A 27,904-nucleotide genomic window follows, 5' to 3' on the forward strand; every position below is an offset into this window, starting at 1 on the left:
AGGCATTTAGTGGTGAAATAATGCAGTCCCATCTATGACATCGAACAGCATAGTTAGAATAGTTTCAGTACCACTCTACTACTTAAGTTTAAAGGATAAAACGTTTATTTGTGACTGCTTATGTTACACATGTACACTTTAAATGACATTGTACTGAATGGCAAAGTCAAAGCACTTTTTCCCATATTTTAATATGTTTGTCGTACAATCTCAAACACTGTCCCGACACGTGGTTAACCTCAGCCCTCAATGGTCACAAACATGCTTCACACTATTCTCAAGTCTTTTAGCAACTCTGCAATGTCTATATGCGGCCTACGGCTGGGTTCAGTCCCGCTGGAGCACAGTGCACTCTGCAGATTCTTGGCTGCCTGGTTTAAGGATGGCAAAATGTGGGTGGCGTCCGTTGTCTCCTTTTCACCACGAGTGCACAGAAGGACTTCATTTATCTCTTCCTCGATCTTTCGAGACAGGATGGTGGGAAACACGCCGCTGACACGCTCAAGCACGCTTTTCCTCAAGGCTGGGTCTCGACATGCAAGGTTCAGTATGAACAGACCTGGCAGGGAGAGATAAAGAAAGGATATTACTTGAAAACTAAGCACATAACTTTGATAAACTGTTTGTATCAAAAAGTAACATGTCATATTTGAGACTGATAAAAGTATGGCTGTTTATTAGTCTATTTTATTTTGGTTGCAAGTGTCACATCAATTTAGCAAAAAAGATAAGATTTAAGCATAAGAGATAAAGTATTTTAAAATGATTCTGTACCTCTGGGAGTTAGCAAGTTACGGACTTTCTGCAGGATTGGGGTTTCTATAAAGGCAGCAGGAGGACAGCTCATACCCAGAGTGCTATCTTTATTGTCTACATCAAACATGATGGCATCAAACAAATGACCACCTAGAGAAAAGGAAAAAACATACTTTATTTTTAATACCGATGAACCATTATATTCACTGGATTACTTTTAATTGCACTGTAATCCACACCCTCACTGACCTTCTTTTTCCAGTGCACAAATGCGTTCCAGACCATCCCCAAGAGTGACAGTCAAACGGTCATCTGGTTGAAACCCGAACCATTGTTTAGCTACCTCCAACACAACTGGGTCTAGTTCCACAACTTCAATAGTTACATTGGGCATAAAGTCCCGCAGAAACTGTGGAAGGCCTCCTCCACCGAGCCCCACCAGGAGCACTGACACTGGGATGTCTAGGAAGGATTAGGGAATGAAGTTTAATTGAATGTGATATTTTAGAGCAACTGAAGAGTGATAAATGCATGAATTACATGATAGGTTCTTCCTACATACACACACCTTTGTTCTGTGGTATGCCCACGCCAAGCATAGCAAGACAAGCCACCATGACTTCATGGTGAGCACAGCAGAGGAAGCCACTGTCCACAGTCATGGAGGTTGAAGATGCTACTGGAGCTGCTGATGCCTTGGCCTTCCTTTTGTTCTTTTTCTTCTGACTTGTCGCTGCCCAAATACAAAACAATAAAATTAAGAGCTGTACAACTTCAACATCTTCTGTTTTTTCCTTTTGCGTTTTGGTTTGCTCAGTTTCATGCATTCTGGTATTAACTGGTAATCTCCCTATACTGTATGTCTGTGCATCATTGGTTGTGCTCAGTAGGTTAATTATTTACTTGTAAAAAGACCATTCATAAAAAATACTTTATTATTAAGTGAAACAAATCAGGAAAGTACAAGACATTACCTGTATTTGATGAGACCAGACGGCTCTCTGATTGGACAAGGGCAGCATTAGACAGGAAAACAAGTCGGCGATACAGTTCTCCGTCCTCTCCTTTGACATTCTCCACGCAATACTCCCCACTCAGCTGACTCACTCCCCTGCTAACCTCCTCTCGCCAGCCAAGGTCACCTCCCACAGACAGAAATGGCACCTGAAAACAGGGAAAAGAGCACAAAGGAAAGTGCTTCTTTAGACTGTTAATATTTTACATAGCATGTTTTTAAAAAAGGGATGCTTATGAGTGGTTACCTGGTGGTTGGCTGGCATACCCGGGGGAGCCAGGTCCATCACCACTGGTGAGAGTTCTGACTGGACAGCTTGCATCTCTGTGTACTCCTGATTCCTGTGCATTGATACAATAACCAAGCGCCGAAAGTTAGCACTGGCTGCTAGCTGCCTCCGCCCCTCACCAGAGCTGTAGAGCCAGGCTGTCTCACTCCCTTGAGGAACTGACAAAACAAACAACAAATCAAAGGACTAAATACACCCAATTCCATTAGAAGGCAGAAACTTGATGAATTGAAGCCTGGGCTCACCGATAAATATAGCAAACTGGTTTGCTCTTGGAACCTTAGCACCTGGTGGAGAATCTTGTATTGTAAGAGTGTATCTGGGAAGGCCGGTCTTTGCATGGCAGAGCGTGAGTGAGAGGTTTGAGTTGGCATCAGTGTTCGTCCGGAGCCTCTTTCTCAAGACGGAGTAAGCCTGATGCTCCCTCACAGCTGACAACAGTTCAGAAACATGCGTGTGACGGACAGGGGCTCCATCCTCTCCGAGGCACATCTCAAGAATGGGTGTGGGCATAGGCTGACGGAACTTGGTGCAAACCAGAACAAAAACAGGCAGAGCAAACGAGTCTTCCTCTGTCCTGTTTTCTTCCTGCAGGCAGTGGAGCCTCACTGCCCAGCCGAGCTGAACAAAATGCTCCACAGCCAACTTGATCACGCTCTCCTGAGCCAGTGTCACACAGACATAACGACCCCCGACACTTAGCACACGACCCACCTGGAAACACAAGAAAAATACAGTGAAGTTCATGCAGAGGTGTATATTGATGATGCACAGCCTGATCAACCTGCTTCTCACCTCTGTGAGCATGTTCCTGGCCAAAGCTCCTTCTTCTTCAGATGCCATAGCATCTAAGGTGCCCTTGTCCAGAGCAGCCTGATAGCTTGCATCCTCATATGGAGTTTTAGTAGCATCCACCTGATGGAAGGTAAGGCCTGGCCTGCGCTCAGCATTTCGCTGGTTCATGTTGTTGACCACAGTCTCACTAATGTCTATATTGGTCAGATGCTTGTAGCCAACATCATACATCTGTTCACTCAGCTCAGAGTTACCACAACCAACCACCAGCACCTGAAGGACAGAAATAAAGCCTAGCGGTCACTTATCAAGGCAAGAAATATACCAAGGCACAATCAGTGTTAGCAACACCCAAGTATATAAACATTTCAGGAGGTGGATGATTTGGTAAACTTTTCTTCTTTGCTCAGCTTTCCTATTTAGGTGTCATCAGAGCAGATGACCTGCTTCCATCTCATCCAGTCCCTCACATCCTCCTATGTCCACTTTCACTACATCCATGAACCTTCTCTGAAGTCTTTCTCTTTTCTTCCTGCCTGACAGCTTCATATTCAGCATTCTTTGTCCAATATATCCACCATCTCTTCTCTGTAAAGGTCCAAACCCGTCCTTGCTTCTCTGACTTTGTCTCCAAACTGCTTGACCTGCGTTTTTCCTCTGATACACTCAACTCTTCTGCCTCCAGGTCGGCCTCCTATCTTTTTGTTAGTGCCACTGTCTTCAGAATATACATCATAGCAGGTCTCAGTCCCATCTTGTAAACCTTCACTTTCATTCTTGCTTTCATAATTCTGTTACAAATTACCCTGAAAATTCTCCACCCCACTTCATCTCTCTTGTTCACTGTTCATTGCCCCCAACTTTTTAAACTTGCAACCTTTACGCCTCTTCCTCTTTACACCTATCTCCCTCTCACTCACAAACATGTATTCTGTCTCGTTTCACTGACTTTCATTGGGCTTCTATCCAGAGAATACTGGATCTCTCAAGGCTCCCTCCCGTCTGCATCCCTACTCTCACCACAGGTCATGTGTCTGTCATCTGCAGAAATTCCTGCCCGACATCAACGGTCAATCTATTCATCACCACAGCAAACAAGAAGGGGCTCAAAACAGATCCCCGATGTAATCCCACCCCCACCTTCAACCAATCTGTCACCCCTACCGGACACCTCATATATGTCTGCATTACCCTACCATACTTCTCCTGACTTCCTCACATAGTACCACAGTTACTTTCTTGACTCCCTATCATATGCTTTCTCTAAAGCACAGTGCTACTCCTTCAGACCTTCTCTATATTTCTCCATTAAAACACTCAAAACAAACATTGCCTCTGTAGTGTTCTTTCTCTTTATAAAGGCATACTGTTGCTTGCTGATCATCAGTTCTCTCCTCAATCTTGATGATCTGGCACATCAGCTCTCTGTAGTTACTGCAGCTCTGCATATCACTGTTGCTCTTGAAATCATGTGGCAAACTAAATTTCTTAATGCAGTATTAAAAGAAACAGTGAGTGTTTCGCCAAACCCCTTCGTCACCCAATTTACCTTATCTTGGACTTTGATGTATTTGTGCAGCACACCGCACAGTTTGTTGTAGTCTCCATACCATTCAAAAGCCTTCTCCCCTCTCTTCTTAAAAAACTTCTCCCAGTACTCAGCAGAGCTGAACTCCTCGGCGGTGCGAGGTAAAAGACTCATGGTCGTCTGTGATGGTTCAAAACGTTGCAGATTTTACCGTAACTTTACCTACAGCCACTTCTACACATGGCACTTGGCTCTGATTTCCACCCGGACAACATTGCTTCCAGTACCGCTTGCTGATTGGTGGAGTGCCCCTACAGATTTAACGATGATTGGCTGAGGCTTTCAGAGTTGCTGTTATTGGTCGCTGCATATGTGGAAGTGCTCGGTTCGCTGTTGTTAGTCATCCGGGTTCAATTCATCATGGCGGTACCCGCTGGAAGGTCTGTGGTTTTCGTGACAGGGAACGCAAAAAAACTTGAAGAAGTAAGAAACAAATACTTCATACCTGAGATGGATTGTATGTTTACGGTCGGAGTGGCCTTTCTAATCCGTTCCAGGAAGAATAGTGTTCATTTAACGGTCCTTTTCATGCTGCATGTTGAGCTAGCTAGTTAAAGTGAGATTGAGACTGGAGCAGTAACTTAATCCAGAAATCCCTTGTTTCGTTTGCCACAAAAAGGCCTCACAAGATTTATGAAGATTTATGCTTCGTCTGCTTGTTTGTGATCCATCAGGTCATTCAGATACTGGGCGACAAGTTTCCCTACAAACTAGTGGCGAAAAAGATCGACTGTGAGTATCAAAAGTAACACCACCGGCTAAAGAAAAATAAATACATTAAAATTATGTGGTCATTGCTTTTGCAAAATTTTCTTTATGCAGTGCCTGAATACCAGGGAGAGCCAGATGAGATCTCCATACAGAAGTGTAAGGAGGCTGCACGACAGGTACAATGTAATACCACTGCCATATCACGTATTAATTAAAGACAGTGCCTTAACACCCCCGCCCCCCCCAATTCAGATTGATGGACCAGTCATAGTAGAGGACACCTGTCTATGTTTCAGAGCTTTGGGGGGATTACCTGGTCCTTACATGTAAGTCAACTATCTAAAGTATGTATTCAACGGTATCATCTTACATAGTGATAGTGAGCGTCAATTTTAAAACAAATATCTGTTTCCATAGTAAATGGTTCCTGGAAAAACTCAAACCAGAAGGTAAGTAATGAAATAAATGCTATCAAAATGTGTTTTTTAAACAAATGTATTCAGAGCTTGATGAATGCTTGATAATCAAGTTAGGAAATCCCAGAAAGTTGATTCAGTTCATTTGGGCAGATTGCTTTCAATTGGAGAAACCTGTCATCCCTTATCCAGATGACTTCACTGCAGGCTCCCAAACCTTATAGACAGTACGGTTGCATAAAGATCAGCACCATTGCTTAACAATGACTCACGTGACCAGATATGCCAATTAGAATTTTCTTCAGAAAAACCAAAGAACTGCTGGCTAGGCATGTTGCACGGAAGTGTTACCTAAGCAGGCCAGAACTTGGCAGTCTACACTTACAAGCCAGAGGCCAATCTTTTGATGAAGATGTGCAGATTCTGGACAGGAAAGAATGAAGGTTTGAGCGAGGAGGGCATTGATATAAAAATAGAGGCCCCCTTCCTCAGTTCTAAAAGTAAATCTCCTACCATCTTACAATGCCGTGATTGGAGCCATTCCCCAGTTCTTTGTTAGTAGTACTCATGGCCATTCATATTTGCATATCAGCAGTCATCAACTGATCGTGTGGCTCATTCTTATGCAAGCACCTTAATAGTTAAATTTTACAATCTGTTTATAAACCTGCAGTCAGCTGATACTGAAGAAGTCGCACGGTCACTTCACATAAACCAAATCAACATTCTGGTATTATGCAGAGCTTCTTTAGAAAAACTAGTCTTGACTTTTGAGGGGTGTTGTTTGTTTTTTTTGTTGTTGTTGTTGTTTTTTTCTCTTTAAATTATTATTTTTAAAATACGTTTTAGGCTTGTACAAACTTCTAGCTGGATTTGAGGATAAATCTGCATGGGCTCTCTGCACTTTTGCGTACTCTGCTGGGAAAGATGAACCCATTCAGCTCTTCAGAGGGAAAACAGAGGTCAGTCTGTCTCTGTAAATCTGTCCTGGTGTTTGTGTTTTTGTGCGTGCATTTTGAATTGACTCCTGTGGTATTTTCAGGGGTGCATTGTAGAACCCAGAGGGCCTCGAGACTTTGGCTGGGATCCCTGTTTCCAGCCAGATGGATATGACAAAACGTAAGCAAAACAATTTGCATTTCCCCCTTTCGACCAACAAGGGGAGCCAGAGGTTAACACACTGCCTCTGCATTATCAACCATACAAAATCCTTTTTGCTTCATGCGGTGCACTTGGGATGAAGTATTACTGTTATTATTTAACATTTGTATCAAATAATAATTTTCACTACTAATTTCTTCTCACTTCTCTGCAGCTATGCTGAACTGCCCAAAGAAGTTAAAAATTCAATCTCCCACCGGTACCGGGCGCTTGCTGCCATGTCTGAGTATTTCTCGCAAACCAACAATACCACACCACAGACCAAGAAGAAGAAAAAGGAGGAAGACTAAAGATAACTTTTGCTCCAACTTCAGGCTTTGAAGTTGCAGTATTATGCATCAAATATAAAGGGAGAAAATATTCCTTAATAAGACACTGTTTGTTAGCCCAGAAAAATACAAAAGATAAAACATTTTTGATGCGTACCCGTAGTCTCTTAAGCGGGCAAAGTGCTGCGTAATATCTGTTTTCTCTTATATTTTAATAAATGGTTTTGAACAAATGCAATAGTCCATGTGAACATTTCTCTTTGAATATTACCTCTTGGATACTCTGAGACAACCTTCTGAGTTTTTGCTTCCAAGGACTGACAGAGATAGACTGAGGAAGAGTATAATTCATAAAAAACAAGAGCTCCAGGGTCCTGATGAGAGCAGCAGACTCCTCTGTGGCTGAGACTGGCTCCTGGATTTGGGGAGGGAAGCACAGGGCTAGAGTCCAGAGAGGGGAGGGTCCCTGAAAGGGAGAGCGGGGTGTTCAGTACAAACACCACAGTGATAACAAAGAATCTTGGGTTATAAATGACCCATGAAGTGAAAGCCTCCAAGCAGGAACTATGCATACACCTGTGACTAATATCTCCCACATGTATTGAATCAGTGATGCATGCTTCCACAGCAGTAGAAGCATGTGTCTGCTTCTACTGTTACCAACTGTTTAATCACTTCAATCACTTGAATCAGTTGTGTATTGTTCTCACTTATCTTTCCTACATGAAGCACTGCACACTGTAAAATTTTCCCATCTAGTTAATAACATTGATAATCAGTAAAAGTAACAGTTTCAGAAATAAAAGTGCAAACACAGGACCGACCACCCTGTTTCCCTAGACCTCTGACTCTCATTTGGGAGTTGAAATAACAAGTTGCAAAAAAAAAAAAGAACATGGGAGCTGTTTTGTTCTCGTCAGGAAACATTACCAGTTTTTCCCAGAATACGAAGTCTGCCTGCCAGGCTTCAGGTTACTAGAGGTAAAAGACAAAACAATTACTGTAAGTGCTGAAGCATTAATCAAAGCCCCACTGTCTGTGTGAATGTTGGATCATTTGAAAGGTATGATAAGGGCATGATACCTAAATTTCAATACACTGTCCAAGCCTACTAACAGGAACAATATTCATGATTTTAATATGATACAGTTTTTGGCTGATAATGTGTTATGTCGTCCCTGGGGTCTATTTATGTAGATTTCTAAGTGTCTTCAGCCTCATATGTAGAAATCTCACAATATATTTCATTCACTCCACTTTACTTACTTTAGTACTACTTGCAGCTCATTTTTTCTTGCCTTTTTTGTACTAAAGAGTGTCTGCAGCACTTAAAAAATCTGTTTCCAAGAAAAAGAGTTCTACTCCTGGTACCATCCAAACTATAGAGATTAATAATGCTAAAGTTTCTGAATTTTCTTAAAAAGCCATTCAGATTTAAAGTTTTTGGACAGAGTTTTAAAAAAAATGTTGTAATCCAGATACTGATTTCTGGAATAGGAAAATAAATAAATAAAAATATAAATATATATATATATATATATATATATATATATATATATATATATATATACACACACACACACACACACATATATATACATTAGGGGTGCAACGATACACAAAATTCACGGTTCGGTTCGATACTTTGGTGTCTCGGTTCGATATTTTTTCGATACAAAAAAAATGTTCATGCCTTTTTAATTTGTCATTTAATAAAATTATAAATATATATTTTAACTCAAAAGTACAGTTTTTAAATTTAATGTTGCTGAAACAAAAATAATTAAAAAAATAAATATATCTGATTGAGGAATCACTCATCTTTGGAAAAGAGAGTTTATTACAGAGAAATGGCTCTTTCCAAAATAAAAGCTATACTATACGCTTCTTCTGGGCTATATTCTCAGCAGCATATTGTAGCGGGTCAGGGCTGTTCGGGGTTCTGTTTGTACAGTTATGTTTTGTTTATGTTGCCATAGTGACGGGTGACGCCCTCTTGCTGCGACGGTGTGTCCTTCCGGGGTCAGAGGGCGCCCTGTGTGTTGTTGTTGTTGCTGTGCGGTTGCCGCGCTGAGCAGTTAGCTAGCGGCAGTGTTCTTCTGCAGATGTCAATAAACGGCTGTGCTCCCTGGCTAGCTCACGGGAAGCAAGACCAAACAACACCTCCGTCTCCTCGTTGTCTGAGCTCGCCACATTGGTGTCAGAAGTGGGATGATGGTGGCACCCCATGTTCTGACCCGAGTGACTTTTCCCCCGCCTGTCGTGATCGGCGGTGCGCCAAAAGAAGGCACCTGGATATTTGCAAAGTGAAAGCAAAAAACAAGCGCAAATTCAAACGCGATTTCAATATGTCACATATTGACAGTGGCTCACCGATGCCAATGACATAATTACCCAGCTACATTTCCGAAAGAATGCAAAAGCATTGACATATATTTTTCCTTCCTACAATAGCCCGACGGGCAGGGCAGAGATAGATTTTGGTAGCCCGACTGGAAAAATCGCTAGCCCGATTTTGCAAGCCCTGTGTTACAGGCATGGCCCTTTAAGGATGAAGCCTGATGGGAAATGTATTCGGGATGTGTGTAGCGGGACTGCCTGGTGTGTGTGTGTGAAGAGAGAGAGCGGAGAAGGGGAAAAAGTAACGGTTAGCTACAGAAGAGACAGAAAGAAAATAAATAAAAGGAATATAATAACTCCCTCGACAGCCAGAGTTGTGTCGGCGATGCTCGCTGTGAGTAAACTGTTTCAGCCCACTGTACGCTGTGTTCGTGCCTTAGAGAAGAAATAAAGTTCGGTGAAGCAGTTTCCTACGCCTCCTTCGATCTTTTTGCTAGCGGAGTTGACCTGTATAGTAAGCTGTTGCCGGCTACGAGTCAGTTACGGAACCTTCAAGTAACTGCCAGAGGTTTCCTTACTACGGTTCGGGGCCGCGGATCTGGCGCGGTAACACCTGTATCTGATTGAGGAGTCACTCATCTTTGGAAAAGAGAGTTTATTACAGAGAAATGGCTCTTTCCAAAATAAAAGCTATACTATACGCTTCTTCTGGGCTATATTCTCAGCAGCATATTGTAGCGGGTCAGGGCTGTTCGGGGTTCTGTTTGTACAGTTATGTTTTGTTTATGTTGCCATAGTGACGGGTGACGCCCTCTCGCTGCGACGGAGTGTCCTTCCGGGGTCAGAGGGCGCCCTGTGTGTTGTTGTTGTGGCTGTGCGGTTGCCGCGCTGAGCAGTTAGCTAGCGGCAGTGTTCTTCTGCAGATGTCAATAAACGGCTGTGCTCCCTGGCTAGCTCACGGGAAGCAAGACCAAACGACACCTCCCTCTCCTCCTTATCTGAGCTCGCCACAATATTAAACATATCAGGTCCCCATAAGGAGAATCATGTGCTAACGGCTGTCTAAATGACTCGGGTAAAGTTTGTAACATGCATGCTTGTTGTTTTTGTCTGCTTCCACTTGTCTTTGCACTAGGATGATGTCGGCGTAAATGTGCAGTCATATTCGTTGTGTTCCCACTAGTGCTCCGTTATCGAGCTACCCCTGCGTGGGGCTAGACGGCTAACACTTTAACGAGCTAACTGCTCGCTAACACACTAGTTCCCACCCATGTAATTGAGCATTGCGTGGCACATCCAACATACTGTTTTACTTTAGTCCATGACGCGCTTACCTTCAGGGTCATACGTCACATGAAAACCAAAATAATTCCAAACGCCACATCTGAATGAGGGTGGGGAAGGTTCAATTTGCCATGTTGCAAGGAGAGCTTAACTTCTGTCTCGCTAGCTTGCCCTGCGCTCGTCCTTCTGATGATGCTGTCTGTGTTGAGCGCTCAGTGGATCTGCGCTCGACAGTGCAGCCTAGGCTGAGTAGTCGAACGCAGATTTACTGAGCGCTCAACACAGACAGCATCGTCAGAAGGAAAGTTGATAAAATAAATTACAAATTTTGTATTGTTCGATACATATGCGTACCGAACCGAAAGCACTGTATCGAACGGTTCAATATCGATACGAGTATCGTTGCACCCCTAATATACATATATATATATATATATATATGTATATTGATCGTGGCTCAAGAGTTGGAAGAAAAGTGTCCGGCAGCCTCGCCTCTGTCAGTGCGCCCCAGGGCAGCTGTGGCTACAATGTAGCTTGCCATCACCAGTGTGTGGATGACTGATTGTGTAAAGCGCCATTTTCCATTTACATATTTTTACATATTTTTCCATTTACATATATTTACATATATTTACACTCCTGAAGAAATTCTATGACTCTGTTGTGGCTTCTGCTATCTTTTATGGCGTGGTCTGCTGGGGCGGCAGCATCTCTGCTGGGGACAGGAAGAGACTGAACAGGGTGATCCAAAGGGCCAGCTCTGTTCTAGGATGCCCTCTGGACCCAGTGGAGGTGGTGAGTGACAGGAGAACGGCGGCTAAGCTGTCATCCCTGATGGACAACATCTCCCACCCCATGCAGCAAACTGTGACAGCACTGAGCAGCTCCTTCAGTGGGAGACTGCGGCACCCACGGTGTGGGACGGAGAGATTTCGCAGGTCTTTCCTCCCCACTGCTGTCAGACTCCATAATAAAGACTTTAACTGATCAAGCACACACATCCATACATATCCAATAATACTAAGTGCAATAATCCTTTCTGTCATCGTTGTATTTTTACTCAGTTGTATAGTATTTGTATTTGTATTCTATTTTTATCTTATTGTATATTTATTTTATTCTACTGTATATAGTATTTTATTTTATTCTATTCTGTACAGTTGTGTACTGTATTTATTCTTATTGTATTCTAATTTTTGCCTCATAACTTTTGCACTGTCCACTTCCTGCTGTGACAAAACAAATTTCCCACGTGTGGGACTAATAAAGGTTATCTTATCTTATCTTATCTTATATATCTATTCTTTTTTTTAAATTTGTGACTATATTTCTTATATTTCAATTTCCTTTACCATGGCAGAAACAGACAATGGTTCTTTTGTTTGAAACTGACTCTCACTCATGTGCATACGACAAGCATTGCAAGCCAAAAACCTGGAGACTATAGAACTTGCCCAGGAGCCCGTCAGTAGTAGGCTTTTTTCCAGGCACTGAAAGCCCATGGTAGCTGGAAAAGCGTCTCCTGACATGACCTGCAAATCAAATACCTTTCCCCAAAGCCCTCATGGGGAAACACAGGATGTTTTCATTCTTTATTACAAACAGAACCAACACAATGCTTATTCAAGGAAACTTGCTGTTCTAATAAGAGAGTATGCTTTGGTTAAAGAAGGAATGTGCTGCTTAGGGATCACTGAGAGGAAAGGACGCCTGACTTTACAAGATTCTTAATCAGTCGTGGTTGTGCCAGAGGAGAGGGAGGGCTTGATGTGGCACTGGGGAGACAGACTTTACTTCATTTTTATTTGTTATGCACGACTCACCTGAATTCTCCTGCTGTGACAAGTTTTATTTAACAGCAGATTCAAGTTAAAAAAAAATTTTCTTCCTACAATAACACGTGTACCTGGAAAAGGCTTTGATTATACACCACATGACTTACAATGCTGAAATCTAAAAAAAAAAACTGACTGCAGAAGGACACTTAATAGAGGCCATATTCCACTCTATAAATTTGGTTTCACCAAACTCACTCTTGAATGAAGTGTCTCCAAGGGATTTTAGGGTTCAGACTAATGAATTAATCCACCATGAGGTCACTGGTGTGCATGATGGAAACAGTTGACCTAATACATATTCCTGCTGGGACTGCTCCTCTCCATTTTCACTGTTTATGACAAAACCATGGAGCTCTCTGTGGAGGCACAGAGGGCTCCATGAATATTTTCCTGTTTTTAACTTCTCCAGAGAGATGTTGGGATCTAATTTTAGCCAAAACCTTCTGACTTGTACAATGACTTTTGGCACTACTTTTATCACCACTGTACTGTAAAAACAGCCAGTATAAAGAGCATATCAGAAGCTGAGTGTTACAAACTTAAAATCAAGTAGTCCTAAGGGGAAGACTGCGATTTATACATAAGAATAAGGTATTTCTCTTCGTTAGTCATTTCTAATTTACTTGTGTCTTGTCTGAAACAGGTCTCTCTTGTAAATGAGACACTGAGTCTCAATAGGACTACCTGTATAAATAAAGTTTAAATAAAATAAGTAAGTCTGCATAAAACATGCTTGAGTACAACAGCAGTGTTTTAGAGTAAAATACAGAGAGAATGAGACAAATAATTCCAGACATGTATAATAAAGTCATTAATTTTTTCAACATTTAATTGTTTTTGTTTCAGCCCTTAAATTAAAGTTGATTTTGAAATTTTATCACCTTGTAAACATTTCAAGACCCAACTGTACCTTTACGTGGAAAGGAAATGTCTTCAAATGAACGATAACTTGCTCATATTAATCCAATATGTGAGATTTACTACAGAATATAGTGGCATGGTACATACCAATCATTTGAACTTTAAATAAAACTAAACAATAGTTCAGTTTTTAAATAGAACAAAGCATAACAGGGACTCCTGTGTTTCAGGGAAGAAGCATGACTGCTGCTCTCTGAAAACTTTATTTGCATCAAAACATACATCTGACTATATCTCAGCCCTAAAACAGACCATAGCATTGACGCCATGCATAAAATATTCTTAAAATATGTAATTAACTACTGAACTGATTGAGAGATTTAAAAAAGTTTAACTATGAGGTTATTCAACAAAGCATTTCCCCCCATAATAGCACTTTTTAAAAAGATAGCAACTGCATTATGGTATAGGGGGAAGGTGGCTTTAAATAAAGGGTCTATTCCACCGGGGGAGATGTGTTGTGTGACATTTGATGCAAACAGAATAAGCTCAGAATTTCAAAAATATAGTCTATAACCAGCCTGCCTTTTAAAAATGTTGTTAATGTCCCCCAGGGAGAGAGACCGAGAGACACCACATCATAAAAGTGGACTTGCTCTACCCGAAGACCCCAGGGTTATGCAGAGTCAGAGTCTGTACGAGGTGCTGGAAGTCCTTCACCATCCAGGGCTGTTGGTGTGTCCCCACTGCACAGGCACTGCTGCTCTCAGGGCTGATACTCTGCGGGTCATTAAATGTTATGAGGACATCTGTGGAGAACTGCGGCAGACGGAACAGGCCCAAGTGGATGGTCACTGAATTCCTTGCTTCTTCATTGAACTTAGAGACGCACTGAGTCCCAGACAGCATCCACGCAGTGCTGCACTCTGACAGGGACAGCTCAGATTTGGGAAGAGCCACAACACTGGTCACTTCAAAAGCCCCCGGCTCCAGAGCTTTGTTGCTACCCGCGATGTCCTCAAAGTGGTACCTGGCTGCATCCTGGTCAGCCACCTGACCCTGGTACTCCACCAACTCGACGATCAGGCTCTGGTCTGTGTGGGCGTGGGCAAACACCTCCTGGTTGTCCGGGATTTCCCTCAGCTCGCTGATGTCTGTGGCGCTGTGAGGGATCACAGCTGACAGGGCTCCTCCAAACAGAGGATGAGCCTCGTTAGCGCTGCCTGCTGCACTCTGCATTTCTCTGTGAAGCCTGTAAACAGAAAGAAACACCACAGGTGAGACCGTCTCCACCCATATAAACACCACCTACTTAACAAAAATTGTAAAGGAAAAAAAAAGAAGCTTATAAACACACATCTGCAGCTCACCAACTCACCTCCCACTGCACGCTCAATGTGGTTCCGGTGAAAACTTAATCTTCTTCTTGCGCGTGTGGCTTTTTTTTTTTGCCATTATAACAAACACGCTGCTGCCACCTACAGGTGTGGCAGACCTCGACAGAGACGATTTCGCAGAATAAACTTAAAAAATAAAAATCTAAAATTTCTGATTTTGTTTTAAAGCTCATAACATACATAGCAAAAAAAGAAAGAAAGATATAAGTAGGTTTAATTCGAACATTTAAATGCTGAATGTCCAAATGACGTGGACGTTCAACAAAACAAAGTTCCCAATATATTATTCATCTGCATAAAAGTAACACAAATTTTGTGCTAAAAGGATAAGTATAAACTTATATGATCCCACTCCTGCTTTCTGTTTCATAGCCAGATTCAACTTTCTTTCAAATTACCTGGAAATGACACAAATGACAAATGACACAAATAAACAAAAGACTCCCTTAACGAGGTAAAAAGATGGATAAATTGATTTACATTAATTTTTTTGTTGCATGAATTGATTAGGTTCATTAATAATCAGCAGCCATAACTATGCAGTTTCCACAGGTCTTTTGTTCCAATTTGAAATCAGACTTTGCCTTTATGTGATAAATTACACCTTGGATACGGATTCAACTTTTTTTTCAACTTTTTTTGGGAGGGTGGATTGTACCTTTAAAAGATGTTGGGTATATTAATTATGTTTGGTCTCAATTGGATTTGTGGGAAAGAAACGACTCAGTCTTTTCCTTTGTGAGTAAAAAAATAACGTATTTTTTGTTTGAAAATGTGAAGTTGTCAGTGTTATCAGCTCAACATTTTTAAGCAACCCAAATGTAACAAGGAAGAAAGCATGTACAGAAAGAGCGGAAGAACCTGTCTATTTATAGATCAGCTAAAACTTATTTTATCGTATTTATTTGAAGAAACAAGTGGCAATACCCTTGGCACAATTCTCTGTCTCAGCACTGGTGATTGTTTGCAATAAATAAGGTAAAGGCACCATAAATACATTGGTAAAATTATTTGTTTCTTTGAAGAGACCAGATTTTTCTTCTTTCCAAAAATATATCACTTTGATCCCATTTGAACTTTCTGTGTAGAAGTGGAATATTTACTGCATAAAATAATAATGGATTGCATTTATATAGCGCTTTTCGGGGCTCTCAAAGCGCTGTACAATTCCACTATTCACTCACTCTCAAAAGAACGTAAGGTAAAACATTTTCCGCAGGCCGTCAAACATCTGCGGCATTCTCTCCTCCTCCTCCACCAGCTGTTTGTGTTGATTTCCTGGTCAGCTGATTCAGACCGAGCAAAGATAGGAAGAGGAGAGCTGACATCCACAATGATCATCGTGTTTCATGGTCATTGATAGCATTTGCGATGAATCAAACAGATCCGTAAAGTCGCATTAAGCCTTCGTGTTAATTTCTGAGTTTCTGTGTGGAGGAGTTTACCTGCTTCGAGCGAGCGGCGGATCCTGTGGAAAACAGCAGGTAGCCGCGTTAGCATCCTTAGCTTAGCTTGGTAGCTAAGCGGCCTGTTTCATACAGGTAAAATAATAAAGAAGAGTGTAACTAAGCTATAGTAGCTTTTAAATTGTTTTTCGTATTGTGGAGTTGAAGCTTCATTGTTAATTAGGTTGACAGGAATATTATTTGCTAAGATTTAGGTTGTCAAATAGCTCGACCTGCTAAAGTTGTTGACGGCTGTGATATAATGTTAATTAGCTTATGAGATTGTGAGCTTGAGTGTTCAGTTTTACTCCTTTGCTAAACTGAGGGACCCTTAAAGCTATTACTTTACATGTAATAGAAAAAAGGGGGGGAAATCGGCCAAGCTAAGGGTTAACCCCTAACCCCAAGCCAAGCTTTACTCATCTGGTATTCCTCCCTTGATAGAAATTGATTGTGGGGTTGATTTTTCATTCTTCTTCTGTTTGCGTAAAGTTGCAATCAATTAATTGATTAGGGTCATTAATAATCAACAGCCAACATTAAGCAATTTCCACAGGTCTTTTGTTCCAATTTGAAACCAAGCCTTTCCTTTATGTAATAAATTACTGCTTTTCTTTCTGTTTTTCTGTTTTTTAAAATTGACTCATCCTGCTTTCCTGCCTGAGCCTTAACATGTTACATAGATGTAACTCTGGCTTCTTTCTCTTCACACTATTCCTGCTTCAGATCTGTCCCCTGCCTCTCTTCTCTGTTTACTGGAAAGCTCTTCTCCTCTCCTGACCGCTGAAAGGCCCAGTTTTCCAGCTGCAGTGCCAGAAAAAGAATCTGAGAAAGCCACTGTGTCAGAACTAGCTGGATTCAATGGTATAAGTTGTATTGTTGGGTTAGCAGAGGTTGTGTGTGTGTTTGTGATTATATTACCACTGAGGGTCACATGTTGTTTAGTTCAGTGTCACAGAGGCCCTTTAATGAGGCATCTGTGTGTGTTTTGTCTCGCTCTTTGGAGCATGAAACACCCAAACACAGACTCCAGGGTGCATAATTGGAAGAACAGCATGTTTTCCATTTCCGTGTTACATGGAGAGCAATGATGACATTTCCTTTCATATCTAGTGAGACTCAACACCTGCTCCACCAGAAGGATTTGGATTTAAAACAGAAAATAAGATATCTGTTTTTGGACTGTTTTAAAAAAATATTATGTTTCTTGTATATGAGAAGCTGGAAACTCAATATCTGATCCAACATCACATCCAATTACTTTGGGGACTGCAATAATCAGTTATCTTGAGCTACACTCTTGAGAGTCCTAAACCTGATACAGTAAACAGGCTATGTAAAGTAAAATAGCTCAGGTGAATAAAATAGAATACAGATGTCTTGCATTAAAGTGGCTCAATATATCCAGAACAATAAGAGTGAAATAAAGTAGCTAAACAAACAAATAGAGTTGTATTGCTGAACCGTGAATTCACATTTAGTCATTTATAATGTTTAGATTCTCAGTATGTTTGTAAACTCTGCATGTGGTTATGTCTGTAACTCCTTTCCTCTTACCAATACTGAAATCTTCTCAATTCAGGTATCTAACTCTGTTTTAAGTTCTCCCACAGTGTGGTAAAGCTTCATTGATGATTTTTCTTCTCCTGCCCTACAGAGGGAGCCAGACCGGGAGGAGCAGCCTGAAGACAACATGCCACCGAAGTTTAAACGACACCTCAATGACGATGAGGTCACGGGATCCATTCGCAGCGAGAGGGTGAGACACAAATAGACATGAAGGAGCTGGTGCTTGGCATTTGGGTTTGCAACAAATTGCATCTGCAGTTAGAGAAGTAAAGTAGGACATGTAGTATATTTTCTTAACCACTTATACCATTCATGGTTGGAGAGAGATGGAGCCTGTTCCTTCAGATGTTAGGCAAGAGGGTATTGGACATGCTGGACTTCTATCTCATAGGGTAACACATTACTTTTACTGTGGATTGACTGATTGAGCCCATCCTGAGCAAGAAAAAGCCCCGTATCAGATGTAGATTTTTCCAAGTTTATTTGTCAGATTAGTCATAATGGAAAAACAACAAAAATAAGGGGAGAGAACCAAAGCGACTTTTTTTAAGGGGTGAAGCTTTAGAAACTGCTACGGCCAAATGTCTGGTTCTCATCAGGTTGATCACCCCGTCCCACGCACCTGCACCTCCCCTGTCCTCCCTCCTATTCTTTATTGTGTTCATTCCTCTGTGTCATCCTGTTTGCTGTTGTGCTGAGCTGAGATCAAAGCAAAGCTTACCGGGAGGCTTGCATAACAAAATAACCTCCCATGCTTTTCCTTCAGTGCCCGGCCTCCTGTCTTACAATAATTGCTAACAGTTTCCTTCACGTCTGCCGTCTCAAATGGAAAGAAAGAAAGACGTTTGTACAGAAGGAGATTGTTAGTGCCTTAACTTATAAAGCATTTTATGATCATATGGCCACCATTCCCACAGATTTTTTGCAGATGCCGTGTTATTTACAGGAGAATAAATTGTATTGGCTCGACATTGACTGGCAGAATTGACACTACAGTGCATCCATAGGCGCCGCAGTTATTAGAAGGTGAATGCCATGGCTGAAAGAATTGAGATTTTAACCTTGGTTACTGCTAAGGTAATGAAATTCAAATGTAATTGATCTTTCTCATAAAAATTTCACACTGTTGGGTTTTAATATCGATTACCTTTCTTGTGTAGTATCTAGTAGCAGTGGATAAAGTCCACCTGCCTTCAGTCCAATAAGAAACAGACTCGTTCTCTTCTCCTGTGAGAATTCAATGCAGCTGTCCTCACTTATTCTTTATAATTAACAATTTACACCAGAGTGCTTTTTGACCTGATTACAGCCAGCAGTGGCTCAGACTTGTCGTCACTGCAGGGATATTGTGGCGTAATTCACCGTAAGATGCCAGACAGTTTGTCCCATCCTTTTCTTTTTACTTTTTTATCTGATCTGTAAATTTTTATGTTGGATTCTCAGCATACTGATTGTCCATCCATTCATCCATTTTCCTCCACTTATCCGGTTCGCTGGGGTAGCAGCCTAAGCAGAGCCACCCAAACCTCCCTCTCCCTATCCTAGTCCTCCATCTTATCCAGGGGAACACTAAGGTATTCCCTGGCTATCTGAGAGATATAATCTCTTCAGTGTGTCCCTGGTCTACCCTGTGGCCTCCTTCGGGCAGGACATGCCTGGAAAATCTCACACAGGAGGCATCCCAACCACTTCAACTGGCTCCTTTTGATGTGGAGGAGCAGCGTCTGTACTCCGAGCCCTTCTTGAATATAAAGAAGAGGCCAGCCACCCTTGAGAGAAAGCTTACTTCTGCCACTTGAATTCACACTCTCATTCTTTTAGTCACTATCTAAAGAGCATGACCATAGGTGAGGGTAGTGATATAGCATAATGATCGTCCTGCTCTGAAACCATTTCACTCCAGTGCTTGTGTAATGTAGTGGCTGCTCTCACACATCACATTCTTAGATCAACAGACTTGAACTTTTATTGCTGCACACTGTGACGACTGCCCACCTGGCCAGTAATAACAAGGCACCAGGCTGGAAAACAAAATCTGGGGAAAAGTTAATGGTGTGCCTGAATTCAGCCAGTCATGCAACAGAAGCTTGGGTTTGTATTGAGCCTGTTTTAGAAATAAGACAAGAAAACACATCGGGTGTCTGTTTTAGTAGTCACATAGCTCTTTGTAAGTAGGCAGTGTGTTTACACACACATATTGGTTATGTGTTCCTCCAATTATTATGCATTATTTTAGTGATGCCCTTATTTTGGGTCATCACTAACAACCTCTACTTAGAACAGATGAAGGAGTTTTTATTGGGCTTTGGCCAGCAGAAATTCAGCTTTTTTTTTTTTTTTTGCTTTTCAGTAGAGATGGCACGATACCACTTTTTTATGACCGATACCGATATCATAAATTTGGATATCTGCCGATACCGATATGAATCCGATATAGTGTTTTTTAATCAACAAAACTGTTTTTTAAATATCTTGCTGCATTTTGTATAAGTTCATACTCAAGTTTAAAACAACAACTACACTAAAGCTATTCTGTTATACCTGTATGCAAAAAAAAATATTTCATAGTTCAGCAATACTGATCAATCTAATAAACTTAAACCTGCACCATCCTCCCTATTCTGGTATTTTAAAGAGTACTTAGCATAAATATTAAGCAACCTAACTAATAGGGTTCCAACTCCCAGCAACAACAAAAATAAATAAATAAAAAATAGGGAACCACCCCTCACGCGCCACCTCATGATGCTTAATCAACGTAATCAACCTTAATTTGATGCAGTGTGAAAAAAAATGCACAGAAATCAATTATTTTTCAAGAAATATTAAATAGATTCAACATCTTTCTTCAACAAAATTGCAGACTGCACAGATGGTACCTTCCCAAAGGAAAAAGTACTATAGCTTACTAGGGTATATATATTAGACTTAATAGTTACTATATACAGTAATTGACTTCTATTCATTTTACATCAAATTAAAACTTTGGGTGTCAGATAATTATTTATTAAAAGGTAGACATTTTAAATGAGAATAAGAAAGAAAAGTATGTCTTTGTGCCCCCTTTTCCCTGTTAATGCCCTATCGGCCCCCCTGGCTAAACTTTGCTAGATCCGCCCCTGCACAGTTACCAGCGTCAGCTACGTAGAAAAAGATCCTCGAGTAGAAAGTAATATTAAATACATTCTAACAACAGCTGATCAAGCTTAAACGTGCTGCTGTTGTTCAGCCGCTGGTTTCCTCTTTCTGGTGCAAAGTGGGCCAAAAGCAAACTAGAGACACGGACTCGCGACAGAAAAGCCGATCAGCTGATCGTTAAGCAGTTTCATGATTGAAGTAGCAGCCGGAGAGGCAGTCGCTTGTTAAGCTTAACGCAGGAATGCTTTACAAACATTCAGAGATGGACTTACACACTTGCTTTACTTCTCTCGGGATAACTTTGTCGGAGATGAAATGCCGGGTTGCTAGCGAAGCTCCACATGCTATCCAGACCACCGACAGGTCCCGCATGCCACAGCCGCTCTATCACGTGATGCATACTGCTCCAACGTGCTAACGTTCTGAGGTGAGTTACGGCGTGTTGCAAGTTTTGTGAGGTGCTTTCGTGATATTTAATGGATCGGATTACATTTTTTTTATTTTTCTCCGATATCCGATCCAGTAATTTAGGTCAGTATCGGACCGATACGTAATATCGGATCGGTCCATCTCTACTTTTCAGCCACCATACAACAGCCTGATATTGGAGCCCTTTGTAACTTTGGCCCGTTGTAGCATGGATCCTGTGGAACTTGAATTTTGTAGGATGGGGCCTGCATTAGTCAGACTTGTTGTATTCCTGGGTGATTTTCTTGCAGTGTGCTGGGGATTATTATCCTGCAGTGGGCTGCTATGGGGTTGCGCTGTTTTGGCATCAGTGTTTAGGCAGGGTGTTCAGGTGTGAAAGTAACATGTTGATTAATTGCCAGGACCCAAGGTTTCCTAGCAAACAACTGCTTTTTAACAAGCTGATCAGTTTGACTGTATTTAGACAATCTGTTAGTGGTTTTAATGTTTTGGCTGATCGATGCACTGGGCTAATGTTGTATTCACTGTATTGACCTTCGAAGGATAGTAAGTCAAAGACTGTCATTGATCCCTAAAGCAGCATTGTGGCCTTTTGGTGAATAAAGTGCATCCAGTTTCTTGAGTTCTCGTCACCAGGACTACTCCTCAGCAATCTGCTCAGGCTTTAATATTGGTTATAGACTAGCGCTCTGACCAAGTCCCTCCTTATCCAAAGTAGATATCAGGCAGGCAATAGTCCCAACTTCTGTGACCTCTGACCTTTTTCTCTTTTACAGAGGAATTTGTTGGAGGAGGACTCTGATGAGGAGGAAGACTTCTTTCTGTGAGTGTTTGTTAATTAATTTATTAATAATACATTAGATATTTAAAATTAAGTTGCATTTCAAACAGTAGAGCATTAATTTGCTCAGATGAATCAGGTTGTGAAGATGTTATGTTTTTCTGACATATACTGACCAGGTTTTAGAGCATGGAGAAAACAACCAACCACCAAATTGAGAAAGTTTAATAGCCAGTCTAAAGTTGCAGCCAGTCTATGGGAGTAATATTGATTGTTAGAGCATAGTACACTAACTAATCAGCACAATTCATGCTTGTAGTCTGTACATTTGACTTCATCCATGCTTGTTTTTCAGGAGAGGGCCAACAGGACCCAGGTTTGGACCTCAGAATGACAAAATCAAGCAGTAAGTACAAACGCATACCTCATTACAACAAAGAATCAGAGGTCAGAGTAGTATTTCCATTACTGGTTTTGATATTGGTGTTATGTAACTATGGTTCGTAATGTTTACCAAAAGCTGCTGGTTATTACCAGATTGTGTAAGAGAACCCATCATGTGCAGGTTATTGTGTAACCTTCTCAGGATGTCTCAGTCCCTCTGCAGACTAACAGAGAACAGAGGAGGTCATTGTTTAGATCGTCTCGCACTCTGACTCGTTTCTCCACACTCCATTCATACTTTATAGTTTGTTATTGTTGTGAGCATATGAAACTAGATGCCATAGCTGCACATTTGACGAATGTTAAATTCACGGGGCTCTTGAACCTTAACCGCTGTGGTCACTGTAGTTGTTTATGTGTCATGATGGCAGCTCATACTTCTTTTATGTCTTTCTTTCTTGTTTGTTTTGCTCTGGCTTATGACTGTATACTACCTTCAGCATGCAATCAAGCTGAAAGCCAAGTCTGATAATTTACTGCAGAGCTTTTGTTTGAAACAGTCAGTTTGATTGTGAGTGAGAGCAGACAGTTGTTATAGAGAGAAATTCCACAGTTTTATATCATTACTTTTCCTCCCTCGTGAGTTTCCTTGCCAACTTCTTTCCGCTTGTTAACCATGCAGGCCTCCAAGTGGTATTACTCTAAAATAAGGGTGACCTAAGGGTAATGTGAACTACTCATGCCATACTCAGTTATGAGTAGTATAAATAAAGGATTTGAACTTAATGCTGCAGATACCTAACAGGTGCAGACAGGTCACGCTGAGGCTGTCAGGCTTTTCATTGTCTGCCAGCTGGACAAGGCCAGACATAGAGAATCTTTCTACTGTACCAAAATAAGACCGGTCCTACCGTTGTGATTCTGTGTCCTCAGGGTGCAGTCGCAGGTCGACGAGGTGATTGATGTGATGCAGGAGAACATCTCCAAGGTGATAGAGAGGGGCGAGCGACTCGATGACCTGCAGGACAAGTCAGGTGAGACACACCAGCCACCGCGTGTGCATATTTACCAGACATGTGTGCACTACTCAAGCATGAAAGGCAGGAAATACCATTACTATTATTGTTTGTTTTAAGGTTTAGTTTCCAGAAAGACCCTACAGACTTATTTTATTTTGGGTTACCTAGGTATTTAATAAATTTGATGCTATGTGCATCAAATTCAGAAGAAAGTCATTTACTAATGAGGCTTGGACATTCGTAGCATGCAAACAACCTTAAAGTTGAATGCCCTCAACTTTAACGGTAATGCAAGCATGTGGTTAGCTCTCATTACAGTGTGAGACTAATTTAGAATAGTTTTTAACAGATGTATTCAACTGGTAAGAAGGTCCAAAGTCAAACAAACAGCCAAGTGTTACTGTGCACTGAAGATATCCTACCTTTACATTGTGTCGGTGTGTTAAGTAAATTAAATGGAACAATTTCTGTAAACCTTAAAATATTAAATGTTTTGGCTCTTAACAAGGATAAAAGCATTAACATTATGCAAAGTTGCTACTGCACACACTCGGGTGTGCAGTAGCAACGATGGCATGTGAATAGGCTCCATACATGCAATGTTAAAAATACCTTGCATGCATCCTTGTGTAACTGTTTCCAGGTATGCAACTTAAAGCGTTCGACAGGTTCTGTGCTCTTACTGCTCTTTGTTGGACACGCACAGCTCATCTTTTTCGCCGCTAATGAAAACACATTGCTGCATTGCACTTGTTGTTTTGTTTTTTTTTTTGTTTTTTGTTTTTTGTTTTTTTGTTTTTTCCTTTTTGGTGTCACACACACACACACACACACACACACACACACACACACACACACACACACACACACACACACACACACAGATGTTGTACATTGTACTCCAGCTTAGGTCTATTGTGTTGACCAGACAAGCAAGACAATGACGCACATCTGGAACACATCTTTGTGTGTCTTTGATGTGAGTCTTTGTGCATGTGGACATGTCTGTGTCTAATTGTGGCTTCGCTGTGCCTGTCGCCCTTCAGCCTTCCTTCTGCGTTTACGTGAGAAATTTACAATCATGTAATCGACACTAGCAGTTTGCCCTCTGACCCATGTGCAGGTAGTCTGTGGTTAAATTCCACAAGAGTCTTTTTAGAAGCCTGAGCACTGCTCTGTAGTGGTGACAGGTTGTAAACATGGAGATGGAAACAGCAGAGACAAAGACTTTAAATAGGGACGCAAGCTTAGATAAGTAATACAGTGCACACTAGGGAGCTCAACCCTACCTTCATGTTATCATGCATAAACATAAAGTTAACAACAGTATCCAAGAAACAGAAAATCGGCGGTGCGGGTGAGTCGTTTGGAGAAGGGCTGGAGGAAATGTGTTTTTGCTCCATTGTGTTTTAATGTGGAAACTTGTACAACAATTGATGCCAATAGAGTTGGTTTAAAAAAAAAAAAAAAAAGCTGTTTAGAGGAGTGACTTCACCATCACAGTTAAGTCTTACATAACTCCTACACATGCACAACACCGAGCCAAAAAACTTGAGTGACCCTATCCAGTTTGAAAATGAAAACAATATTCAGCTTATTGTTTACTTTACTAATAAACAGATGTCCTTTTTTTTTTTTTTTTTTTTTTTTTTGTCCTCTTCGATTTACTTCCCTCCTCACGTGTCCTTCACTCATCTGTGCCGTAATCATGTGATGTTGCAGAGAGCCTATCGGACAACGCTTCTGCTTTCAGCAGCCGAGCCAAACAGCTGCACAGGAGGATGTGGTGGAGAGATATGAAGGTGGGGCATCCATTTCTTATTTAATATATATATTTAAATGCAACACAGATAACATTTAAATATCTGCTCATTATGGAAATGAGGAGGTAATCTAGCAAACCAGCTTGATTAGCAAAAGTTTTAAGTTCTGTAGTTATTTGTAGTCTGCAAGTAGCTATTTCCAAAGTTGATCTACAAATAGGCAAAGCATTGAACCCCATGATAGCGCCCTTCATTTGGATAATGAAGGAGAAATTATACAAATTATATGAACATTTTACATATTAATGAATGCCTACATTAACTTTTAGTGTTATTTTTAATGCATTTAATGAGTTATTTTTTGCATGTATTTACGATTATGACAGTTTTTGGTCCTCCACGGGAGATGTTCACCGTTGTGTGTTCTGTGTCTAATGTGTGGTTTCTCTCTCAGATGAAGATGATTATTGCACTGGTGGTGGTTGCTCTCCTGCTGATTATCATTAGTAAGTATTATACCAAATACATGAACAGAGTGTAAATTTACAAAGTGCGCGGGACTTCTCTCTTACTGTTACTTTTTCTTTTCTTCTCTTCATCAGTTCCAGTGATTCTTCGATATCGCTAGTGACTTCGGAGGAGGATGGGAACAACCTTCCTCTTCCTCTAGCTACCCCTGCACACAATCCTCCACTCCAGCTAGGGGGCGGCAGCCAGCTTCCCACACCCTCTTCAGTATCATCCTGTATACCCTCAAGGATCTGGTCTCTACTTTCCACTTAGTACAGATCTTATCACTGTATTCTCACATAAATCTACAGTGAGGTCGGTACTAAGGCTTGGTTTGATCCCCAACTTGAAACTAAGCTCCAGAAATGGGACACATGGGGAAAAAATGGGGAGATATTCCACCAGTGCTGTTTGGGAGAAACCTCTCAGCCCTCTAGTCAATGTGAAGGAGTGCTCCATTCCATGATACATATCGCATGCAGGACGTGACAACAAGTCCTGCATGTAGCATCATATACATCGATATTGTAAAGGCAGGGAATCGATGCCAACCATCTCTTAGTTTAGCCAGTCTGTTTCTGCTGCAGCAGTCTTATATAAAGAGGCTGTGAACTTCCAGCAGATAAACCTCTGATGTCTGCCCACGATTTCCTTGTGTGCTCACTTACTCTGAGGCTTGGACACTGAGAATGTTTTCTGCCCATCACAAGGTGGGAGAACATCTGAGGTTCATCTGTGGGGTCTAAAGTGGTGTTTCTTTCTTAATCATTTCAGTGGCTTTGACTGCTTTCACTTTTCAGGTATCTTTCCTCGTTCTCACAGAAACACGAGACTAGAAAGGAACTACATGTATTCATACAAGAACCTGCTCTGTAACAAATATCACCATAGATTGTTAGTGTACAGAAGAACCATGTCAAACCAAAACACCAAGGTTATGAATGTCTCCTAACCATTCTGTTCTCAGATGCTGAGCTTGGTCACAGCTGTCAAATTTGTTTTCCCGCTTGTGACATTACATCATCTCTCACGCTGCAGATGGTTCTGTTTGGTTTATAGGCTGCTTCTGTCTTTTTCTTTTTCTCCACCGTTTTCGATTTCTTATTCGCTCAAGTGTTTAGCTGCTGGTGTTCCCGTCGTCGTTGGAGGGATTGTATGGTTCACTGTATGGTTACGTTATAAGGAGGGGGGGTGATTTATGTGGTGAAAGCTGAGCTGTGAAACAAGAGTAGGTGTAACTGTCTGGAATTAACTCTACATGGTCTTTTTTTTTTATTTATTTTGGCTGTAAATATTGATTCTGTAATGATGTATAATACTCTGGCATTGCATTGGAAGACTGTGATCCTTTTTTTTTGCTCTGAAATAAAATTATTTTAAAGGGCACTTGTCTGCTTTGCTGTGGTCTGAACTAGTACACTGTCTTATAGGAAGTCAGAATAGATGATTATGGATGGAAATGGGGAAATATGTATAGAGGGGGAAAAAGTAATTCTCATGCTGTACCTCCACTTTGAAACACCCTTAACTATCCTCATGCTCACAGAGCCTGCAAAGTCCTTTTATCTCTTCTCATTACCCGACAGTTTTATTGGCTTGTGGCTTTACTGGCAGTTTGGCGTCCCATGATGGCACTAAAGTTGGAGGGACTGGAGCTCGTGAGGTGTTATTGTTCTGACAGACGCGCTGCCTCTCGTTCCCTGGACAGTAGACGCAAACGCACACTGACAGCTCTGCCCTTTACTTAGCCAGCACTACCCAAGTCTTCTAAAGGAGGAGGAATTAAATTGGCCCATAGGGACCTTGCCTTTTATTGATCATACGCAAATGGCATTCCAGTTCGTGCTCATTAGTGATGCACACAGTAGGGGGGATGACTTAATTTCAGCTATGAAGAGGAGAGAGGTCATTTCATGTCATGCACTTGCCTGAATGTCGTTAAAGCTGTGGTGATAAAGGTGCATGTTGCTCGATGGTAATCACAGAGGCTGTAAAGTCCTGGCTGTAAAAGCTGCTGCCCTGTCAAGAGTTAGAGCTTAGAGTTTTGAATTTTGCTACTGGTCAGGAAAAAAGATTTGGGCCACACTACTACTTAAATCTATGAGACACTTTTATCCGTTGCCCCTGCTGAGACACTCTCACATTG

The 27,904-nt window shown here is 41.3% G+C and overlaps 4 protein-coding genes across 11 annotated transcripts; 2 read left to right on the plus strand and 2 right to left on the minus strand.

Moving 5' to 3' along the window:
- Positions 1 to 87: 87 nt before the first annotated feature.
- Positions 88 to 4,657, minus strand: mettl13 (methyltransferase 13, eEF1A lysine and N-terminal methyltransferase). 2 transcript variants are annotated; one of them, XM_080877428.1, is made up of 9 exons: positions 4,405 to 4,657; positions 2,856 to 3,128; positions 2,306 to 2,774; positions 2,019 to 2,218; positions 1,731 to 1,920; positions 1,325 to 1,489; positions 1,006 to 1,218; positions 775 to 906; positions 88 to 559 (listed from the first exon to the last, which is right to left on the minus strand). In XM_080877428.1, the coding sequence occupies exons 1-9, from the start codon at positions 4,555 to 4,557 to the stop codon at positions 267 to 269; spliced, it is 2,088 nt and encodes a 695-aa protein (XP_080733554.1). In that variant the 5' UTR covers positions 4,558 to 4,657; the 3' UTR covers positions 88 to 266. The 2 variants fall into 2 exon arrangements, with proteins under 2 accessions (XP_080733554.1, XP_080733553.1); XM_080877427.1 differs by having other exon boundaries at positions 1,319 to 1,489.
- Positions 4,658 to 4,767: 110 nt separating this feature from the next.
- On the plus strand, positions 4,768 to 7,233 carry itpa (inosine triphosphatase (nucleoside triphosphate pyrophosphatase)). The gene is made up of 8 exons (XM_080877429.1): positions 4,768 to 4,866; positions 5,118 to 5,175; positions 5,266 to 5,330; positions 5,407 to 5,480; positions 5,572 to 5,603; positions 6,420 to 6,532; positions 6,613 to 6,689; positions 6,886 to 7,233. Exons 1-8 carry the CDS (start codon positions 4,804 to 4,806, stop codon positions 7,019 to 7,021), a joined length of 618 nt encoding a protein of 205 aa, XP_080733555.1. The 5' UTR covers positions 4,768 to 4,803; the 3' UTR covers positions 7,022 to 7,233.
- A 6,032-nt stretch (positions 7,234 to 13,265) lies between these two features.
- rangrf (RAN guanine nucleotide release factor) lies at positions 13,266 to 21,978 on the minus strand. Of its 4 annotated transcripts, none has more exons than XM_080878651.1 (2): positions 21,145 to 21,978; positions 13,266 to 14,575 (listed from the first exon to the last, which is right to left on the minus strand). In XM_080878651.1, exons 1-2 carry the CDS (start codon positions 21,270 to 21,272, stop codon positions 13,981 to 13,983), a joined length of 723 nt encoding a protein of 240 aa, XP_080734777.1. In that variant the 5' UTR covers positions 21,273 to 21,978; the 3' UTR covers positions 13,266 to 13,980. The 4 variants fall into 4 exon arrangements, with proteins under 4 accessions (XP_080734777.1, XP_080734780.1, XP_080734778.1 ...); XM_080878654.1 differs by lacking the exon at positions 21,145 to 21,978 and adding an exon at positions 14,694 to 14,804 and having other exon boundaries at positions 13,269 to 14,575; XM_080878652.1 differs by lacking the exon at positions 21,145 to 21,978 and adding an exon at positions 14,681 to 14,720 and having other exon boundaries at positions 13,269 to 14,575.
- vamp4 (vesicle-associated membrane protein 4) lies at positions 15,984 to 27,144 on the plus strand. Of its 4 annotated transcripts, none has more exons than XM_080878655.1 (9): positions 15,984 to 16,261; positions 16,892 to 17,029; positions 17,823 to 17,924; positions 22,078 to 22,124; positions 22,438 to 22,488; positions 23,400 to 23,500; positions 25,208 to 25,287; positions 25,703 to 25,754; positions 25,851 to 27,144. In XM_080878655.1, the coding sequence occupies exons 2-9, from the start codon at positions 17,027 to 17,029 to the stop codon at positions 25,874 to 25,876; spliced, it is 462 nt and encodes a 153-aa protein (XP_080734781.1). In that variant the 5' UTR covers positions 15,984 to 16,261; positions 16,892 to 17,026; the 3' UTR covers positions 25,877 to 27,144. The 4 variants fall into 4 exon arrangements, with proteins under 4 accessions (XP_080734781.1, XP_080734782.1, XP_080734784.1 ...); XM_080878656.1 differs by having other exon boundaries at positions 15,984 to 16,204; XM_080878658.1 differs by lacking the exon at positions 16,892 to 17,029.
- The last annotated feature ends 760 nt before the right edge of the window (positions 27,145 to 27,904 follow it).

This window comes from Rhamphochromis sp. 'chilingali' (assembly GCF_963969265.1).
Source record: "Rhamphochromis sp. 'chilingali' genome assembly, chromosome: 3".
NCBI classification, from domain to species: domain Eukaryota; kingdom Metazoa; phylum Chordata; class Actinopteri; order Cichliformes; family Cichlidae; genus Rhamphochromis; species Rhamphochromis sp. 'chilingali'.

Coding starts and splice junctions, on each gene's coding strand:
- mettl13 (XM_080877427.1), bottom strand. CDS start 4,557: ATGAGTCTTTTACCTCGCACCGCCGAGGAGTTCAGCTCTGCTGAGTAC. Junction 2,775..2,855: donor CCAGGAACATGCTCACAGAG/GTGAGAAGCAGG, acceptor TTGTGTTTCCAG/GTGGGTCGTGTGCTAAGTGT. Junction 2,219..2,305: donor CCAGTTTGCTATATTTATCG/GTGAGCCCAGGC, acceptor TTGTTTTGTCAG/TTCCTCAAGGGAGTGAGACA.
- itpa (XM_080877429.1), top strand. CDS start 4,804: ATGGCGGTACCCGCTGGAAGGTCTGTGGTTTTCGTGACAGGGAACGCA. Junction 5,331..5,406: donor GTAAGGAGGCTGCACGACAG/GTACAATGTAAT, acceptor CCCCCAATTCAG/ATTGATGGACCAGTCATAGT. Junction 5,604..6,419: donor GGAAAAACTCAAACCAGAAG/GTAAGTAATGAA, acceptor AATACGTTTTAG/GCTTGTACAAACTTCTAGCT.
- vamp4 (XM_080878655.1), top strand. Junction 23,501..25,207: donor TGACCTGCAGGACAAGTCAG/GTGAGACACACC, acceptor GTGATGTTGCAG/AGAGCCTATCGGACAACGCT. Junction 25,755..25,850: donor TCTCCTGCTGATTATCATTA/GTAAGTATTATA, acceptor TCTCTTCATCAG/TTCCAGTGATTCTTCGATAT.
- rangrf (XM_080878651.1), bottom strand. CDS start 21,272: ATGCATCACGTGATAGAGCGGCTGTGGCATGCGGGACCTGTCGGTGGT. Junction 14,576..21,144: donor GAGAGAAGTAAAGCAAGTGT/GTAAGTCCATCT, acceptor TTCTGTTTACAG/GCTTCACAGAGAAATGCAGA.